General features: G+C 47.7%; 1 protein-coding gene across 5 annotated transcripts in view; it reads left to right on the top strand.

The window, feature by feature from the left end:
- LOC124031235 (sodium channel protein type 8 subunit alpha-like) overlaps positions 1-21,498 on the top strand; it is a 167,616-nt gene that overhangs the window by 64,048 nt on the left and 82,070 nt on the right. For 3 of the 5 annotated variants that reach the window (XM_046342269.1, XM_046342268.1, XM_046342267.1), the window contains exons 3-7: positions 12,067-12,185; positions 12,975-13,064; positions 13,187-13,315; positions 16,268-16,359; positions 20,529-20,750. In XM_046342269.1, the coding sequence (XP_046198225.1) occupies positions 12,067-12,185; positions 12,975-13,064; positions 13,187-13,315; positions 16,268-16,359; positions 20,529-20,750 (652 nt within the window). Of the gene's footprint in view, positions 1-12,066; positions 12,186-12,974; positions 13,065-13,186; positions 13,316-15,860; positions 15,953-16,267; positions 16,360-20,528; positions 20,751-21,498 lie in introns of those variants that run through there. The other 2 variants (XM_046342271.1, XM_046342270.1) reach the window with 2 other exon arrangements.

The raw sequence follows: 21,498 nt of genomic DNA, 5'->3' as shown, positions 1-21,498 counted from the left end.
TACATCTACCCACCCATTCCTCCCTCCCTCCCTCCCTCCCTACATCTACCCATCCCTCTCCTCACTCCCTCCCTCTCTACATCTACCCACCCCTCTCCTCCCTCCCTCCCTCCCTACATCTACCCCTCCCTCCCTCCCTCCCTCCCTCCCTCCCTCCCTCCCTCCCTCCCTCCCTCCCTCCCTCTCCCTCCCTCCCTCCCTCCCTCCCTCCCTCCCTACATCTACCCATCCCCCTCCTCACCCCCTCCCTCCCTACATCTACCCATCCCTCCCTCCCTCCCTCTCTACATCTACCCATCCCCTCTCACCACCTCCTCCCTAAATCTACCCCTCCTCCCTCCCTCCTTAAATCTACCCATCCCTCTCCTCCCTCCCTCTCTCCCTATATCTACCCATCCCTCTCCTCCCTCCATCTACCCATCCCTCTCCTCCCTCCCTCTCTCCCTATATCTCTCCATCCCTCCCTCCCTCCATCTACCCATCTACCCACTCCCTCCCTCCCTCCCTACATCTTGCCATCCCTGTCCTCCTCCCTCCCTCCCGATATCTACCATCCCTCTCCTCCCTCCCTCCCTCCCTCCCTCCCCACATCTACCCATCCCTATCCTCCCTCCCTCCCTCCCTACCTCCCATCCCTTCTCCTCCCTCCCTCCCTACATCTACCCATCCCCTCCCCCTCCTCTCCCTATATCTCTCCATCCCTCCCTCCCTCCATCTACCCATCCCTCTCCTCCCTCCCTCCCTCCTCCCTACTCTACCCATCCCTCCTCACCCTCCCTCCCGATATCTACCATCCCTCTCCTCCTCCCTCCCTCCCTCCCTACATCTACCCATCCCTCTCCTCCCTCCTCCTACATCTACCCATCCTTCCCTCCTCCCTCCCTTCCCGATATCTACCATCCCTCTCCTCCCTCCCTCCCTCCCTACATCTACCCATCCCTCTCCTCCTCCCTCCCCTACATCTACCCATCCCTCTCCTCCCTCCCTCCTCCTACATCTCCCATCCTCTCCTCCTCCATCTACCCATCCATCTCCTCACTCCTCCCTCCCTACCCATCCCTCTCCTCACATCTCCATCCCTGTCCCCACCCCTCTCCTCCCTCCCTCCCTCCCTCCCTCCCTCCCTCTCCCTCATCCCTCCCTCCCTCCCTCCCTCCCTCCCTCCCTCCCTCCCTCCCTACATCTACCCATCCCTCCTCCTCCCTCCCTCCCTCCCTACATCTACCCATCCTTCCTCCTCCCTCCCTCCCTACATCTACCCATCCCTCCTCCTCCATCTACCCATCCATCTCCCTCCCTCCCTACATCTAGCCATCCCTCTCACTCTCCTCCATCTACCCATCCCTCCTCACCACCTCCCTCCCTAAATCTACCTCCTCCCCCCTCCTTAAATCTACCCATCCTTCTCCTCCTCCCTCCTCCCTATATCTACCATCCCTCTCCTCCCTCCCTCCCTCCTCCATCCCCTCCCTCCATCTACCCATCCCTCTCCTCCCTCCCTCCCTCCCTACATCTTGCCATCCTTCTCCTCACTCCCTCCCTCCCGATATCTACCATCCCTCTCCTCCCTCCCTCCTCCCTACATCTACCCATCCCTCTCCTCCCTCCCCCTCCCTCCCTCCCTCCTCCCTCCCTCCCTCCCTCCCTCCCTCCCTCCCTCCCTACATCTACCCATCCCTCTCCTCCCTCCCTCCCTCCCTACATCTACCCATCCCACTCCTCCTCCCTCCATCTACCCATCCATCTCTCCTCACTTCCTCCCTCCCTACATCTAGCCATCCCTCTCCTCACACTCTCCCTCTCTACATCTACCCATCCCCCTCCTCACCACCTCCCTCCCTAAATCTACCCCTCCCTCCCTCCTTAAATCTACCCATCCCTCTCCTCCCTCCCTCTCTCCCTATATCTACCCATCCCTCTCCTCCCTCCCTCTCTCCCTATATCTCTCCATCCTTCTCCTCCCTCCATCTACCCATCCCTCTCAACACTCCCTCCCTCCCTACATCTTGCCATCCCTCTCCTCACTCCCTCCCTCCCAATATCTACCATCCCTCTCCTCCCTCCCTCCCTCCCTACATCTACCCATCCCTCTCCTCCCTCCCTCCCTCCCCCTCCCTCCCTCCCTCCCTCCCTCCTCCCTCCCTCCCTCCCTCCCTCCCTCCCTCCCTCCCTCCCCTCCCTACATCTACCCATCCCACTCCTCCCTCCCTCCCTCCCTACATCTACCCATCCTTCTCCTCCCTACATCTACCCATCCCTCTCCTCACTCTCTCCCTCTCTACATCTACCCACCCATTCCTCCTCCCTCCCTCCCTCCCTCCCTCCCTCCCTACATCTACCCATCCCTCTCCTCACTCCCTCCCTCTCTACATCTACCCACCCCTCTCCTCCCTCCCTCCCTCCTCCCTACATCTACCCATCCCTCCTCCCTCCCTCCCTCCCTCCCTCCCTCCCTCCCTCCCTCCCTCCTCCCTCCCTCCCTCCCTCCCTCCCTCCCTCCCTCCTCCCTCCCTACATCTACCCATCCCCCTCCTCACCCCCTCCTCCCTACTTCTACCCCTCCCTCCCTCCCTCCATCTACCCATCCCTCTCCTCCCTCCCTCCCTCCATCTACCCATCCCTCTCCTCCCTCCCACCCTACATCTACACATCCGTCCCTCCCTCCCTCCCTCCCTCCCTCCCTCCCTCCCTCCTCCCTCCCTCCCTCCCTCCCTCCCTCCTTAAATCTACCCATCCCTCTCCTCCCTCCATCTACCATCCCTCTCCTCCCTCCCTCCCTCCCTACATCTACCCATCCCTCTCCTCTCTCCCTCCCTCCCTACATCTACCCATCCCTCTCCTCACTCCCTCCCTCCCTACATCTACCCACCCCTCTCCTCCCTCCCTCCCTACATCTACCCATCCCTCTCCTCACTCCCTCCCTCCCTACATCTACACACCCCTCCCTCCCTCCCTCCCTCCCTCCCTCCCTCCCTCCCTCCCTCCCTCCCTCCCTCCCTCCCTCCCTCCCTCCCTCCCTACATCTACCCATCCCCTCATCAACCCCCTCCCTCCATCTACCCATCCCTCTCCTCCCTCCCTCCCTCCCACCCTACATCTACACATCCCTCCCTCCTTAAATATACCCATCCCTCTCCTCCCTCCATCTACCATCCCTCTCCTCCCTCCCTCCCTCCCTCCCTACATCTACCCATCCCTCCCTCCCTCCTCCCTCCCTCCCTCCCTCCCTCCCTCCCTCCCTCCCTCCCTCCCTCCCTCCCTCCCTCCCTCCCCCCTCCCTCCCTCCCTCCCTCCCTCCCTCCCTCCCTCCCTCCCTCTCCCTCCCTACATCTACACACCCTCCCTCCCTCCCTCCCTCCCTCCCTCCCTCCCTCCCTCCCTCCCTCCCTCCCTCCCTACATCTACCCATCCCCCCCCATCAACCCCCCTCCCTCCATCTACCCATCCCTCTCCTCCCTCCCTCCCTCCCACCCTACATCTACACATCCCTCCCTCCTTAAATATACCCATCCCTCTCCTCCCTCCATCTACCATCCCTCTCCTCCCTCCCTCCCTCCCTCCCTACATCTACCCATCCCTCTCCTCACTCTCTCCCTCTCTACATCTACCCACCCATTCCTCCCTCCCTCCCCCCTCCCTCCCTCCCTCCCTCCCTCCCTCCCTCCCTACATCTACCCATCCCTCTCCTCACTCCCTCCCTCTCTACATCTACCCACCCCTCTCCTCCCTCCCTCCCTCCCTCCCTACATCTACCCATCCCTCCCTCCCTCCCTCCCTCCCTCCCTCCCTCCCTCCCTACATCTACCCATCCCCTCCTCACCCCCTCCCTCCCTACTTCTACCCCTCCCTCCCCCTCCATCTACCCATCCCTCTCCTCCCTCCCTCCCTCCATCTACCCATCCCTCTCCTCCCTCCCACCCTACATCTACACATCCGTCCCTCCTCCCTCCTCCCTCCTCCCTCCCTCCCTCCCTCCCTCCCTCCCTCCCTCCCTCCTTAAATCTACCCATCCCTCTCCTCCCTCCATCTACCATCCCTCTCCTCCCTCCCTCCCTCCCTACATCTACCCATCCCTCTCCTCTCTCCCTCCCTCCCTACATCTACCCATCCCTCTCCTCACTCCCTCCCTCCCTACATCTACCCACCCCTCTCCTCCCTCCCTCCCTACATCTACCCATCCCTCTCCTCACTCCCTCCCTCCCTACATCTACACACCCCTCCCTCCCTCCCTCCCTCCCTCCCCCTCCCTCCCTCCCTCCCTCCCTCCCTCCCTCCCTCCCCCTCCCTCCCTCCCTCCCTCCCTCCCTCCCTCCCTACATCTACCCATCCCCTCATCAACCCCCCTCCTCCATCTACCCATCCCTCTCCTCCCTCCCTCCCTCCCACCCTACATCTACACATCCCTCCCTCCTTAAATATACCCATCCCTCTCCTCCCTCCATCTACCATCCCTCTCCTCCCTCCCTCCCCCTCCCTCCTCCCTCCCTCCCCTCCCTCCCTCCCTCCCTCCCTCCCTCCCTCCCTCCCTCCCTCCCTCCCTCTCCCTCCCTACATCTACACACCCCTCCCTCCCTCCCTCCCTCCCTCCCTCCCTCCCTCCCTCCCTCCCTCCCTCCCTCCCTCCCTCCCTACACACCCTCCCTCCCTCCCTCCCTCCCCCTCCCTCCCTCCCTCCCTCCCTCCCTCCCTCCCTACATCTACCCATCCCCTCATCAACCCCCCTCCCTCCATCTACCCATCCCTCTCCTCCCTCCCTCCCTCCCACCCTACATCTACACATCCCTCCCTCCTTAAATATACCCATCCCTCTCCTCCCTCCATCTACCATCCCTCTCCTCCTCCCTCCCTCCCTCCCTACATCTACCCATCCCTCTCCTCCCTCCCTCCCTCCCTCCCTCCCTCCCTCCCTCCCTCCCTCCCTCCCTCCCTCCCTCCCTCCCTCCTTAAATCTACCCATCCCTCTCCTCCCTACATCTACCCATCCCCCTCATCACCCCCCTCCCTACATCTACCCATCCCTCTCCTCCCTCCTCCCTCTCCCTCCCCCCTCCCTCCCTCCCTCCCTCCCTCCCCCTCCCTCCCTCCCTCCCTCCCTCCCTCCCCTACATCTACCCATCCCTCCCTCCCTCCCTCCCTCCCTCCCTCCCTCCCTCCCTCCCTCCCTCCCTCCCTCCCTCCCTCCCTCCCTCCCTCCCTCCCTCCCTCCCTACATCTACCCATCCCCCTCATCACCCCCCCTCCCTACATCTACCCATCCCTCTCCTCCCTCCCTCCCTCCCTCCCTCCCTCCCTCCCTCCCTCCCTCCCTCCCTCCCTCCCTCCCTCCCCTCCCTCCATCTCCCTCCCTCCCTCCCCCCTCCCTACATCTACCCATCCCCTCCTCACCCCCCTCCTCCCTACATCTACCCATCCCTCTCCTCCCTCCCTCCCTCCCTCCCTACATCTCCCATCCCTCCCTCCCTCCCTCCCTCCCTCCCTCCCTCCCTCCCTCCCTCCCTCCCTCCCTCCCTCCCTCCCTCCCTCCCTCCCTCCCTCCTCCCTACATCTACCCATCCCCCTCATCACCCCCCCTCCCTACATCTACCATCCCTCTCCTCACTCCCTCCCTCCCTACATCTAGCCATCCATTTCTGCTATGGCTCTCTCCCCTCTGCAGCTCTCAGGGTTTTCTTCTGCATTCCTCCCTCCACCCCCTCATTCCCCTCTCTCTATCTCTCTCTTTCTCCTCCACTGCGTGCCCCCATTCCTATCTCTCTCTCTCTCTCCTTATTTTGCTCCCTCTCTCTTTGTCTGTCTTTGCTGCTGTCCCTGTATCCCTGCATGCCCCCTCCACATCCCTCTCTCACTGCTCCACTGCATACCTCTCCCCCTCCCTCCTTCCTCTCCCTCTCTTTGGTTGTCTCTGCAGCTGCATTCTGCCTCCTATTCCTGCATATGTATTTCTCTTCAAAGCTTCTATTGTGGCTGATGAAACTTGCAGTAGCTTTGCAGCAAATCCGTCATGAGACATTCCGTTTGCATTGTGTGTGTACTAGTATTTAGATCAGCGGGACTGCATTCCTGTGTGTGTACTAGTATTTAGATCAGTGGGACTACATTCCTGTGTGTGTACTAGTATTTAGATCAGTGGGACTACATTCCTGTGTGTGTACTAGTATTTAGATCAGTGGGACTGCATTCCTGTGTGTGTACTAGTATTTAGATCAGTGGGACTACATTCCTGTGTGTAGTAGTATTTAGATCAGTGGGACTACATTCCTGTGTGTGTACTAGTATTTAGATCAGTGGGACTACATTCCTGTGTGTGTACTAGTATTTAGATCAGTGGGACTACATTCCTGTGTGTGTACTAGTATTTAGATCAGTGGGACTACATTCCTGTGTGTGTACTAGTATTTAGATCAGTGGGACTGCATTACTGTGTGTGTACTAGTATTTAGATCAGTGGGACTACATTCCTGTGTGTGTACTAGTATTTAGATCAGTGGGACTACATCCCTGTGTGTGTACTAGTATTTAGATCAGTGGGACTACATTCCTGTGTGTGTACTAGTATTTAGATCAGTGGGACTGCATTACTGTGTGTGTACTAGTATTTAGATCAGTGGGACTACATTCCTGTGTGTGTACTAGTATTTAGATCAGTGGGACTACATTCCTGTGTGTGTACTAGTATTTAGATCAGTGGGACTACATTCCTGTGTGTGTACTAGTGTTTACATTTACATTACATTTACATTTAAGTCATTTAGCAGACGCTCTTATCCAGAGCGACTTACAAATTGGTTCATTCACCTTATGACATCCAGTAGAACAGTCACTTTACAATAGTGCATCTAAATCTTAAAGGGGGGGTTGAGAAGGATTACTTATCCTATCCTAGGTATTCCTTAAAGAGGTGGGGTTTCAGGTGTCTCCGGAAGGTGGTGATTGACTCCGCTGTCCTGGCGTCGTGAGGGAGTTTGTTCCACCATTGGGGGGCCAGAGCAGCGAACAGTTTTGACTGGGCTGAGCGGGAACTGTACTTCCTCAGTGGTAGGGAGGCGAGCAGGCCAGAGGTGGATGAACGCAGTGCCCTTGTTTGGGTGTAGGGCCTGATCAGAGCCTGGAGGTACTGAGGTGCCGTTCCCCTCACAGCTCCATAGGCAAGCACCATGGTCTTGTAGCGGATGCGAGCTTCAACTGGAAGCCAGTGGAGAGAGCGGAGGAGCGGGGTGACATGAGAGAACTTGGGAAGGTTGAAACCAGACGGGCTGCGGCGTTCTGGATGAGTTGTAGGGGTTTAAAGGCACAGGCAGGGAGCCCAGCCAACAGCGAGTTGCAGTAATCCAGACGGGAGACGACAAGTGCCTGGATTAGGACCTGCGCCGCTTCCTGTGTGAGGCAGGGTCGTACTTTGCGGATGTTGTAGAGCATGAACCTACAGGAACGGGCCACCGCCTTGATGTTAGTTGAGAACGACAGGGTGTTGTCCAGGATCACACCAAGGTTCTTAGCGCTTTAGATCAGTGGGACTACATTCCTGTGTGTGTACTAGTATTTAGATCAGTGGGACTACATTCCTGTGTGTGTACTAGTATTTAGATCAGTGGGACTACATTCCTGTGTGTTTACCAGTATTTAGATCAGTGGGACTACATTCCTGTGTGTGTACTAGTATTTAGATCAGTGGGACTACATTCCTGTGTGTGTACTAGTATTTAGATCAGTGGGACTACATTCCTGTGTGTTTACCAGTATTTAGATCAGTGGGACTACATTCCTGTGTGTGTACTAGTATTTAGATCAGTGGGACTACATTCCTGTGTGTGTACTAGTATTTAGATCAGTGGGACTACATTCCTGTGTGTGTACTAGTATTTAGATCAGTGGGACTACATTCCTGTGTGTGTACTAGTATTTAGATCAGTGGGACTACATTCCTGTGTGTTTACCAGTATTTAGATCAGTGGGACTACATTCCTGTGTGTGTACTAGTATTTCGTTCAGTGGGACTACATTCCTGTGTGTGTACTAGTATTTAGATCAGTGGGACTACATTCCTGTGTGTTTACCAGTATTTAGATCAGTGGGACTACATTCCTGTGTGTGTACTAGTATTTAGATCAGTGGGACTACATTCCTGTGTGTGTACTAGTATTTAGATCAGTGGGACTACATTCCTGTGTGTGTACTAGTATTTAGATCAGTGGGACTACATTCCTGTGTGTGTACTAGTATTTAGATCAGTGGGACTACATTCCTGTGTGTGTACTAGTATTTAGATCAGTGGGACTACATTCCTGTGTGTGTACTAGTATTTAGATCAGTGGGACTACATTCCTGTGTGTGTACTAGTATTTAGATCAGTGGGACTACATTCCTGTGTGTGTACTAGTATTTAGATCAGTGGGACTACATTCCTGTGTGTGTACTAGTATTTAGATCAGTGGGACTACATTCCTGTGTGTGTACTAGTATTTAGATCAGTGGGACTACATTCCTGTGTGTGTACTAATATTTAGATCAGTGGGACTACATTCCTGTGTGTGTACTAGTATTTAGATCAGTGGGACTACATTACTGTGTGTGTACTAATATTTAGATCAGTGGGACTACATTCCTGTGTGTGTACTAATATTTAGATCAGTGGGACTACATTCCTGTGTGTGTACTAGTATTTAGATCAGTGGGACTACATTACTGTGTGTGTACTAGTATAGGACCTGTGCCACTGTGTTTATTTGATTTTTTATTTAACCAGGTAAGCTAGTTGAGATCAAGTTCTCATTTACAACTGCGACCTGGCCAAGATAAAGCAAAGCAGTGTTACACAGACAACAACACAAAGTTACACATGGAATAAACAATAAACAAGCCAATAACACAATAAACAAGTCAATGACACAGTAGAAAAAAAGAAAGTCTATATACTGTGTGATGGTGTGTGTTTATGCATGTGAAGCGTGCCTTTGATTATCACACAGTGGGTCCAGCACACTCATGCATCAAACAGTTTATATGTATTGGCCCACTTCAATATATCCGGGAACCGTAGGCTAGTTAGCCTACTCTCCTCTCCATAGTAATGGGGTGCCTCACGATGTCCTGGCTCCTATCCTCCTATAGGCTACATCCCCCTCTCCTTCCTTCCTGCCTGCCTTCCTTCCTTCCTTCCTTCCTTGACTGTCTGTTCCTCTATCCACAGCCATACAAAGCCGTATACAGTAGCCAGTTAGTGTAATCAATAGCAGATTCTCTCCCTCCTCTCTCTCCACATCCATACAGCTTACAGACATACCCTTTACAAATTAATTATGATTCTGTATCTACGTTGATTGCAGTATGCCATAGTGGATGACCTAAATTGAAACACAGGCCTAGCATATTAGCGATGAAACCAATGTATGGGGTGTGTGTGCATGCATGTGTGTATGTCAGTGTGTGTGTGTATGATGTGTCATCACAAAACGAAAACTGTTCGGGAGCATATAACTGCAGATGTCAGCGAATTGGGAAAATCTCTACAGATTGGTCCAATGATTGGTCCAATGAACTATTGTATTGAGAATCTGTAGTTATTATGGCTCAATAATGTCAGTGAATCAAAGGCCTGTCAGAATATGAATGACTATTCCTGGCTGATAGCAGTAGATAAGATTAATATGATTCTTTAATCACATTTAATATGATTAATGACATTGGAATGTAACCATTTGGTGCCAATAAGACTATTAGAGCCATGCAAACAGAGGCTTACCTGTGTGTCCTAAACTAAAGCTATGTCTTCAGAGGGTCTGAAGTAAAAGTGGCCTTCACTCCCCAGGGAAGGAGGGAAGAAAGAGAGAGAGGGAGGGAGGAGTTGAAGATCAGGACAACCAGAGTGAACACATACACCTAACTTGAGGCTGTAGGAACCAAATCTGTGGCCATGTTGACAATGAGCAGAGCAGGCCATTCATTACACGTCTCTTCTGTCATAGCAACATTTGACTCCCCACATTTCTTTGAACGTTAGATTTTTGCTGTAGCCCTAATTTGTACCTGGGCCTAATTTTAACCGACACCAGACAATGATTGGGGTAAATGATAGAGGCAGACAATTGTTTCTGACAGGAAGAAATGGTGAGGATTTGAGTTAGCCTAGCTATAGATAGTTTATGGTCAAAAAGAAAGGAGAGGAAGAAATACTTAGGGAAGGAGAGAGCGAGGGATCAGGGGAGAGTGAGGAGTGTTGTAATGCAGATAGAGAATACATTTAGTCTTTCCCCAGACTGCTCTGCAGCCACTACTCGCTGCTTTAATCTAAGTAGCTTTCAGGACACTCCTGTCTCAGGACACCTCTGTCTTGTTGCCCAGCCGCTCCTTGCCAGTGTTTCCCTTGGAGTGTGTGACAAACGGACAGTCCCAGTCTGTGTGTGTGTGTGTGTGTGTGTGTGTGTGTGTGTGTGTGTGTGTGTGTGTGTGTGTGTGTGTGTGTGTGTGTGTGTGTGTGTGTGTGTGTGTGTGTGTGTGTGTGTGTGTGTGTGTGTGTGTGTGTGTGTGTGTGTGTGTGTGTGTGTGTGTGTGTGTGTGTGTGTGTGTGTGTGTGTGTGTGTGTTGAACTCTGGGCCTAACCTCACCACAGCCAGCCCAGCCCCACTTGGCCCGGGCCTGTTTATGGGATGGGGAGTGGTTGTTGAGAGGCTGGAGTCAGCAGATCTTGGCTTGATCGATGGCAGCGTTTGCAGTTCTTTTCCAGTAAGAGCTTTAAGCTGGGAGAAGAAGACAACGATTTGGCCACAGACTGGAGAGAGGTGAGAGGAACACAGGAAGGAACAGACACAAACACTGGGATATCTGACTGTCACCGTCAGTCAGGGGCTCTTAGTTACTCTAACTGGAAGTGGTACAGTAGTTAAATAGTGCAAAGTACTTTTTGAAATGTTGAAAAACTTAACGACATTTGAAGTTTTTTAGTTATTAGGCTATTCAGAGCTGGTCATTGAATTCCATTTAATATTTTTCACACATTCCGTAATAGTTGTGAATGATGTCTTCTCATTAGTAAAAGAGGCATGTGCATGTGCTTTAGTGGAAGAGACTAAAGGTCATGGTTGACTTAAAGACATGCTCTGGAACTTTGCCGAGTACTAAGTATTTTTTAAACCTCCCGCTTTGGGCTGGATATGTCAATGTGTAGTTCATTCATGCAGAATCTATGAGCAGAATTAATTTCACCTCAACTAGCCACAAAATCCCTACTTTGAAAGTGACCGTTTTCCCTACATTTCCCCCAAGAGGGCCAGCTCCCTAGCAATTCAAGTTCTAGCCAAAGAGCTTCAGCCCTTCACTAGCAAGATACACACACACAGGAGAGAGAGAGAGCCTTGACGTGGTGCATATATCTGCACCTGCGTGACATACTAAGCAATTTTACTTTGAGAACTACTGGCTAAAAAGTATGCAAATTACTAAAGAGTCAGAATTCTCTGCCTTACTGTTCTATAATGAGAGAAGATGTTGTGGTTGGTTGCCTTTGCTCTTCAGCCTGTGCCCTAGTATGTGCATAAAACACACGGTCAGCACATCTTAGGATATACCCTGTTTATACCTCAGTAACAAATAAGTTACAAATATTGGTTTACCCTCTTGTTGATTGCTTTCGGGAGGAAATGCACAGAGTACTCCTTATGGTGCCATGTTAAAGTGGGTTTAAACTTGAAAACTACTTGTGGTCGTAATACAACAGAATTCTTCTTGTAGTGAATGGGCATGGAAAACTGAAGCAGCAAGTTCCATAAAATGAGTGGAGCCACCTTGTGTGTCCTGTGACTCAGAGATGAGGCCTGCAGTGACTCAGAGATCAGATCAGCCAATGAACAGTCAGCTTAGTGTACCTTAGTCATGACTTCCCATTTCTGTTATCTCAGCATGGGATGTACTGTATGTGTCATGAAACCCTGATGAAGGCAGCATATTTACATCGGAGCCATGAGATTGTGCAGCTTTTCTTTTCTACATGTCCCGTATGTGTCATGCCTTGTATTGCTCTTGTTAATGCATCTCTCTCTCTCTCTCTCTCTCTCTCTCTCTCTCTCTCTCCAGACGTTTATAGTCCTAAACAAAGGGAAAACCATCTTCCGCTTCCACGCCACGGACTCCTTGTACGTCATCAGCCCTTTTAGTCTCTTTAGGCGAATAGCAATTAAGATTTTGATACACTCATATCCTTTCAAGTGGTGCATTGTCTTGCTTTGAAATGATGATTTTGTTGTTTATCATGGGGAAATGACAGAGCATGTACATGTACTTCTGCAATGTACTGTACATAATATTAAGGTTGAAGGAGCTAGTGATTGTGATGTTTTCTTTTGATTGGTTGAAGAATCAGAGAAGAGGTGATACAGGCCAAATCATCCTTGTGCATTGATCTGGATCTTGTGACCCACACTGTCCGGAAAAATCTTCCCTCCCTTATCCGGATACCCTGGATGCACATCTCGTTAAATATTTAATGGATGGGGCCACTGCATCGCAGTGCTAGAGGCGGCACTACAGACCTGGGTTCGATCCCAGGCTGTATCACAACCGGCCGTGATTGGGAGTCCCATAGGGCGGTGCACAATTGGCCCAGCGTCATCCGGGTTAGGGGAGGGTTTGGTCGAGGGGGCTTTTCTTGGCTCATCGCGCTCTAGCAACTCCTTGTGGCGGGCTAGGCACCTGCAGGCTGACCTCGGTCATCAGTTAAACAGTGTTTCCTCCGTTTGAGGCGGGTCATGTTTCGGAGGAAGCATGACTTGACCTTTGCCTCTCGAGCCCGTTGGGGAGTTGCAGTGATGAGACAAGATCTAAATTGCGGAGAAAAAAGGGTTAAAATAAAAAATAAAAAATAATGGATGAACTGTGTCATTGTAGAGTATCTCACAGTATATTCAACTATGTTCCTACCGTATGTTGATTGGTGGTGGAGTTTATATGGTCATCAACCTTTTCTTAACTCTCTTCCCTGTTACGGTATTCAGTATGATCATCATGAGCACCATTTTGACCAACTGTGTTTTCATGACATTTAGTGATCCTCCAGAATGGAACAAGATAGTAGAGTAAGTATTGATTTATAACTCCTTATGTACATTCATAAACTGTTTAGAACACATTTATGAACAAATACGCATTTATTCACATATCTCACCCTTTCACTGTCTCTCGTCTTATTGTGCTCTAGGTATACCTTCACAGGTATCTACACCTTCGAATCACTTACCAAGATTGTGGCGCGAGGCTTTTGTATAGACGGGTTCACTTTTCTACGAGATCCATGGAACTGGCTGGACTTCATGGTGATCTCTATGGCGTAAGTAGTCCACCTCCTCCCAATATTCGTCTCTCTACACCTCAATCTCTCTCTGCACTACCATCTCTACCAGGGTGACAGGGTTGGGCCAGGCAGTACATTCCACACCAGAGAATTTTGCAAATCATGCAAAATAATCCAAGATGATGAAGCATCTCCAAATATTAATTCCGCAAAATATAATTAATTCAACTGAATCATTCAGTCAATAGGACATACAGTATATGTTAGTACAGGTACAGTGCATTCAGAAAGTATTCAGACCCTTTGACTTTTTCCCAATTTTGTTATGTTACCCTTATTGTAAAATTGATTAAATTGTTTTTCCACCCTCATCAATCTACATACAATACCCAATAATGATGAAGCAAAAACAGGTTTTTATACATTTTTGGAAATGTATTTAAAAGAAAGCTACTGAAATTTCACATTTACATAAGTATTCAGACCTTTTACTCAGTACTTGGTTGAAGCATCTTTGGCAGCGATTACAGCCTTCTTCTTTGGGTATGACTCTACAAGCTTGGCACGCCTGTATTTGGGGAGTTTCTCCCATTCTTCTCTGCAGATCCTCTCAAGCTCTGTCAGGTTGGATGGGGAGCGATGCTGCAAAGCTATTTTCAAGTCTTTCCAGAGATGTTCGATCAGGTTCAAGTCCGGGCTCTGGCTGGGTCACTCAAGGACATTGTCCAGACTTGTCCAAAAGCCACTCCTGCATTGTCTTCACTGTGTGCTTAGGGTTGTTGTCCTGTTGGAAGGTGAACTTTCACCCCAGTCTGAGGTCCTGAGTGCTCTGGAGCAGGTTTTCATCAAGGATCTCTCTGTACTTTGCTCCTTTCATCTTTCCCTCGATCCTGACTAGTCTTCCAGTCCCTGTTGCTGATAAACATCCCCACACCATGATGCTGCCATCGCCATGCTTTACCCTCGGGATGGTGCCAGGTTTCCTCCAGATGTGATGCTTGACATTCAGGCCAAAGAGTTCAATCTTGGTTTCATCAGACCACAGAATCTCGTTTCTCATGGTCTGAGAGTCCTTTAGGTGCCTTTTGGCAAACTCCAAGCGGGCGTCATGTGCCTTTTACTGAGGAGTGGCTTCTGTCTGGTCACTACACCATAAAGGCTTGATTGGTGGAGTTCTGTAAAGATGGCTGTCCTTCTGGAAGGTTCTCCCATCTCCACAGAGGAACTTTGGAGCTCTGTCAGAGTGACCATTGGGTTCTTGTTCACCTCCCTGAAAAAATCCCCCGGTTTTCAGTTTGGCAGGGCGGCCAGCTCTAGGAAGAGTCTTGGAGGTTCCAAACTTCTTCCATTTAAGAATTATGGAGGCCACTGTGTTTTTGGTCGACCTTCAATGCTGCAGAAGTTTTTTGGTACCCTTCTCCAGATTTGTGCCCCGACACAATCCTGTCTTGAAGCTCTACGGACAATTCCTTCGACCTCATGGCTTGGTTTTTGCTCTGACATGCACTGTCAACTGTGGGAGATACAGACAGGTGTTTGCCTTTCCAAATCATGTACAATCAATTGAATTTACCACAGGTGGACCCTAATCAAGTTGTGGAAACATCTCAAGGATGACCAATAGAAACAGGATGCGCCTGTGCTCAATTTCAAGTCTCATAGAAAAGGGTCTGAATTTGATATCAGTTTTTTATTTATTAATACATTTGAAACAATTCTAAAAACCTGTTTTTGCTTTGTCATTAAGGGGTATTGTATGTAGATTGATAAGAAAACAATTATATTTAATACATTTTAGAATAAGGATGTAATGTAAGAAAATGTGGAAAAAGTCAAGGGGTTAGAATACTTTTCGAATGCACTGTATATTTGTAATGTTGAATTTTATGATAATGACACACATATGCATGGGTTTGTTGAAAGAGAATCCATTTTCATGTGATGGCTAACTAGTTCAATTCTAGAGAGTGAGATAGCTCCTTGAAATGATGTAGAGTTTATACAGATGCGTAAAAACAATAATCTGGTTACTCTACTTGTATCCTCCTTTAAAAACAACATGTTGCAGAGGGGGAATATCCTACCAAAGAAGATGATTTCAATGGTCAGGGATAGCAGTCGTTTTGGAATTTGGTAAAAGGAGATTTTGATGATTGAAAGTTATGCAAATATTGTAATTGTTTGAGTTTGGCAAGGAATGATTGTCCTGCTCCAATTTTATCACAACAATATGTTTTCTCTGATTTATCTGTGTAACATTTTGAAACATTTGGTTGAAATATTTTGGGCCATACTGTGTATTTCTTTCTTTCTTTTGTATTTTCCTATATTCCTTTTTATTCCTTTATTTTATTTTTGTATTTTCTTTCTTTCAAGGTTGGGGTCAATTCCGTTTCAATTCAGTCAGTTCAGGAAGTAAACTGAAATTCCAAATATTTTCAATAACAAAATTTTTAAATTGTAATTTCAGTTTACTTACTGAATTAACTTAATTGAAATGGCATTTACCACAGTCCTGCCTTCTTTCTCTCTTTCATTCTGGAACGACTGCTGAGTAACTGTGATCTGATCCACTCTGCAGGTATATAACAGAGTTTGTAAACCTAGGCAATGTGTCAGCTCTGCGTACGTTCAGGGTTCTGAGGGCTTTGAAAACTATTTCTGTTATCCCAGGTAAGACTGTGCAGATGTGTGTGTGTGCGGGCGGGCGGGCGAGTTGCTGGGGTCAGTGTTAGGTGTGGTTTTGTTTCTGTTTCTTTTAGTTTACTCTTCCACCTTCGCTCCTCTCTCCTGGAGGGATAGACGCTTCTCTCTCTCACTCTCTCTCGCTGTGGTGTCCCCTCCTCCTGCCGGTCATCTTCTTCGGTGGTGATGGTGCTGGTGTGGTGCACTTGCCGTCCGTGTGTGTGACCTGTAGGTTTGTGTGTGTTACCGTTTGTGTTTTTTGTCATGGTGTTTTGTTCTGTGTGTGATCCTACCCCGTTACAGATATGTAACAGAATTTGTGGACCTGGGGAATGTCTCGGCGCTGAGAACGTTCAGAGTTCTCCGAGCATTGAAAACTATTTCTGTGATTCCAGGTGAGACTCCCATTTAAACACTAAAGCCGAGTTTATTTTGATTTCTCATTAAATGGATTCTCATAATTTCGTATTACTTTAGACTCTTAAAGAGGATGCCTCAGAAACGATAACTGTTTTGTTGACTTTTTATTTTCCAAACGATCAAAAATGGTAGCAATACATTTTTGATAGGCTTCGCAGTCTACTGGCAGTCTTGTGGTGTTAAGTTGAAAAGGTGCTCCTGATATGACATACTAGAAGACGAACAACCCATATAATACGCAGGTGGGATACACTACAAATGTTGTATTAATGCTTGTATTTGAATAATATTCTCCCCCAAAGTGACATTAACAGATTCATACAGTATACTGAGAGCAGATCGTATGGGTCGGAGCCTGAGTTGTCCACCAAGGAAAACGTCAGGCCCTAGTTGATAACTCTCCCATGGTTAAGAAAAACTCAGGGTCTTAGTATGAGGAGTAGTAGAAATGCAAAATAGTTATTATTATTGACATCTTAACCTCCAAGTCAAAGTGATAGACAAGGGTTTCACACTCACACATTATTTAGACCATGAGGATCTCTTCAGAGAGGTTCGATTCACTTTCCAACAGAGAGTCATGTGTTGACATCCACCAAATGAATGAATCGAGGTAAATACAGAACGTTTAGGTGATGAGTTTGTGTTCAAATTTCTACCTTAGTTGTTGTCACCATCTTAAAATACATCACATTTCTGTATGAAGCCCTGACCATAACGGAGCACTCTGAAGAACAATGAATTCCTTAAGACTGCCAAGCCTAGTTTGACAACACACTTTATGCTGCATGAAGCTTTTCAAGAAACCTGCTTTTTTATCTTACAACTTCGGCTTTTAAGGAGCTTCTTTACTTTGAATTCCATTCTGTTATGATTATAACAGTGAACTCCTAAATGTGGACTTTTAGTTTCTGAGAAGATCTTTGTTAATCCTGGGACATTAAGGCATAAACACAACAGAGAAAGTAACTAAGGAAATAAACACAGTGGTAACACAACTGATTTTCAATCCAACAGTTTCAATGGTGCAAATATATACCCCCCCCAGAGAAAAACTCATTGGAGATCCACCTGAAGGCTTTTCCTCTGGGGGGAGGGTTGAAAGTGTTGGATTGAAAATCAGTTATGTGTTATGTACACACACACACACTTAGTTAGCCTTTGGAGATTTTGTAGAACTTCGACTGCAGAACACTTTAATGGTGCAAAAGTGTTGTTGAACAAATGTCTGGGGCAGGAAGTAAATGTGAATTTGTGCATTAAATACATCTAGTCCAGTAAGTAGTGTTGGCTCAGTCTCCAGTGTAGGCCTCTGATCTAAAGGGGTCCCAACCTAAAAGGCTCACCCAGTGGGGATCACACCACACAGCACCAGTGGGACATGATGGGGGTGCCTAGGATGGGAACCATTCTAACCATGGGAACCAAGCTAAGTCACCATCCCGGTTGCCAGACAGACAGGTGATGATGACATGGAGTCAATTCCTTCAGCCTTGGCGTTTAAATGACCTGCATGCAACCTGCCATTCCCACTTGTCCCCACTGACCCTTGCTCCCCTCATCTACCCTCTCTTCTCTTCCAACTTCTTCCTCTGACTGAACCCATTCCTGCGCTCTCTCTTCATTGTGCTGTGCTGCTGTGTTTGGTCGATCTGGTGGATGTTTTGTAGTTGTTTTGATATCTATTATTTGAGTGGCCCCACTCTTTCCAAGGATGCTCTACACTGCCTGTGAAACTGAGACTTGAACAGAAAAATAACAAGGGAAAATTACATAAAAATTACATTCACATAACGGTGTAAATTAACATGAACTTGTCATGAATTGGTATCCCTCCACAACTCCATCACCTATTAGTCTTAGAACTATTTTGGTGTAGCCTACCTCTGTGTCATTTTGTGGATTTAGAACATTTGGGGAGTATTTCGATCATCACTGAAGTGTGTCAGTCTCATGGAAATCTCATGTAGGGGCACTCTCTATGTTGCTGTGTTTCTATGTTGTGGTGTTTAAAATGCTTGAATGTCTGATAATCTTCTTGCTGTTTTTATGTGTCTTTAATTATTGTACTATTGTTTGACGTACAGTAACAGACAAAAGTTTGGACACACCTACTCTTTCAAGGGTTTTTCTTTATTTTTTATATTTTCTAAATTGTAGAATAATAGTGAAGACATCAAAACTATGAAGTAACACATATGGAATCATGTAGTAACCAAAAAAGTGTTTAACAAAACATAACATTTTATATTTGAGATTCTTCAAAGTAGCCACCCTTTGCCTTGATGACAGCTTGTCACACTGTTGGCATTCTCTCAACCAGCTTCATGAGGTAGGAAGGCATTAACAGGTGTGCCTTGTTAAAAGTTAATTTGTGGAATTTCTTTCCTTCTTAATTAATGCATTCGTGCCAATCAGTTGTGTTGTGACAATGTAGGGGTGGTTTACAGAAGATAGCCCTATTTGGTAAAATACCAAGTCCATATTATGTCAAGAACAGCTCAAATAAGCAAAGAGAAATGACAGTCCGTCATTACTTTAAGACATGAAGGTCAGTCACTCTGGAAAATGTCAAGAACTTTTAAAGTTTCTTCAAGTGCATTCACAAAAACAATCAAGCGCTATGATGAAACTGGCACTCATGAGGACAGCCACAAAAAAGGAAGACCCAGAGTTACTTCTGCTGCAGAGGATAAGTTCATTATAGTTGCCAGCCTCAGAAATTGCAGCCCAAATAAATGCTTCACAGAGTTTAAGTAACAGACACAACTCAACATCAACTGTTCAGAGGAGACTGTGAATCAGGCCTTCATGGTCGAATTGCTGCAAAGAAACCACTACTGAAGAACACCAATAATAAGAAGAGACTTGCTTGGGGCAAGAAACACGAGCAATGGACATTAGACTGGTGGAAATCTGTCCTTTGGTCTGATGAGTCCAAATTTTAGATGTTTGGTTCCAACCGCAGTGTCTTTGTGAGAGTAGAAGAAAGGATGATCTCCACATGTGTGATTCCCACCGTGAAGCATGGAGGAGGATGTGTGATAGTGTGGGGGTGCTTTTCTGGGGACACTGTCAATGACTTATTTATAATTCAAAGCACACTTAACCAGCATGGCCCCCACAGCATTCTGCATCGATACGCCATCCCATCTGCTTTGTGCTTAGTGGGACTATTATTTATTTTTCAACAGGACCAATGACCCAACACATCTCCAGGCTGTGTAAGGGCTATTTGACCAAGAAGGAGAGTGATGTGATGGAGTTCTGCATCAGATGACCTGGACTCCACAATCACCTGACCTCAGGCCATTTGAGATGGTTTGGGATGAGTTGGACCGCAGAGTGAATGAAAAGCAGCCAACAAGTGCTCAGCATATGTCGGAACTCCTTCAAGACTGTTGGAAAAGCATTCCAGTTGAAGCTGGTTGAGAGAATGCCAAGAGTGTGCAAAGCTATCATCAAGGCAAAGGGGGGCTACTTTGAAGAATCTCAAATATATTTTGATCTGTTAAACACTTTTTTGGTTACTACATGATTACATATGTGTTATTTCATGATTTTGATGTCTTAACTATTATTCTACAATGTAGAAAATAGTACAAATAAAGAAAAACCCTTGAATGAGTAGGTGTGTCTAAACTTTTGACTGGTACTGTAGTTATCAAGGATGCTATTCTCGCTGTAATTTAGTTCAATATGACTTAACAGTAACTAACAATATAGAACACAATCACTATTGACATATCAGAGTGTTTGAAGTGAAAACCTTCCTTTCCTCATGGAAAATATTATTATTATTATGACACATACGCCTGCAGTTTAGAATATTTCTGTTATACCTGTCCAAATTGAGATATTGTTGATTCTGAACAGAGCGGTCGTTTTGGTTTGATGTTAACTTGAAGAAGTACAGTTTTATGTGATGGTCTACTATACTACTACTATATAAACTCTATAGAAATAATTAATAGCTAAGCTTGTACTTTCCAGCAATGCTCATTTCTCTTTGTTTGTGTGCGTGTGTGCACTTGTGTGTTTCTATGTATGTGTGTGTACACAAACACACATACGCGGGTGTGTGTGTGTGTGTGTGCACATTTGTGTCTGTGTGTGTGAATGCATGTCTGGTTCCTTCCCCCAGGACTCAAGACCATCGTCGGTGCTCTAGTTCAATCCGTCAAGAAATTGTCAGACGTTATGATCCTCACGGTCTTCTGTCTCAGTGTCTTCGCTTTGATTGGACTACAGCTCTTCATGGGCAACCTGCGGCAGAAATGTGTCATCTGGCCAATCAACTCCACTGAGAACTACCTGGCCAATGGCAGCAAGGGCTTCGACTGGACCGAATACATCATGAACAGCAGTGAGTCCGACACACAAGCCAAACGATGTGTGACACTGAGACAGAAGACCGTTTCGACTTATAACATTTGAGTTGAGTTTGAGGGGGTGCCAGGTAGGCCATGCCTACCAGAGAATCTGATAAAATGTATCCTTTTTAGTTAATGGGTCAATCTTTTCTGTGTTTCACTCATAGTCTAAATGAAAGACTATAACGCAAAACTTTAGGTTACTTTCGTAACTCCAGTTCTCTGATAATAGAGGTATGCCTTTTAAGATGTGTCTTTTAAGCCGGGTGACTAAGGAAGCTCCAATCACATGACGTTTGTTGGGCCCGCCTTCTGGTCATTCTCAAGCATTCCTGAGCAGGGAAGCGCCGTGAGATACCTCATTCTATTATCTGAGAACCGGGATTATGAAAGGAACTTTAAAGAGCCACTGAACACGCCGATTAGCGCGTGTTTTTCTGTTGATCATTCTAAAACGCGAGATTTCAGTCTTGGAGGTGTGTTTGCTGACCGATTCCACATTTGGTTCATGATGTTTGTCCCCCTATAAGACACTAGATGAGGAAGTTTATTACACTTCCTCAAAATCCCCAGAATGAATCTAAGATATATCAAGAAATCTGTAATTAATTTTGACGTTTTTGCAGAGGATATTTTAGTTGCGCAATTTTATATCTAACTGAGGTGTTTGGTGCAGTATTTCACGAGTAAAAAAATGCGCGATATGTGGTCATATTTAAATCAAGTCGGACTACTGGGCAG

The sequence above is a fragment of the Oncorhynchus gorbuscha genome, linkage group LG03 (genome assembly GCF_021184085.1).
Source record: "Oncorhynchus gorbuscha isolate QuinsamMale2020 ecotype Even-year linkage group LG03, OgorEven_v1.0, whole genome shotgun sequence".
NCBI lineage: Eukaryota > Metazoa > Chordata > Actinopteri > Salmoniformes > Salmonidae > Oncorhynchus > Oncorhynchus gorbuscha.
Note: the sequence above shows the minus strand (reverse complement) of the source record. Positions and strands in the feature narration are given on the sequence as shown.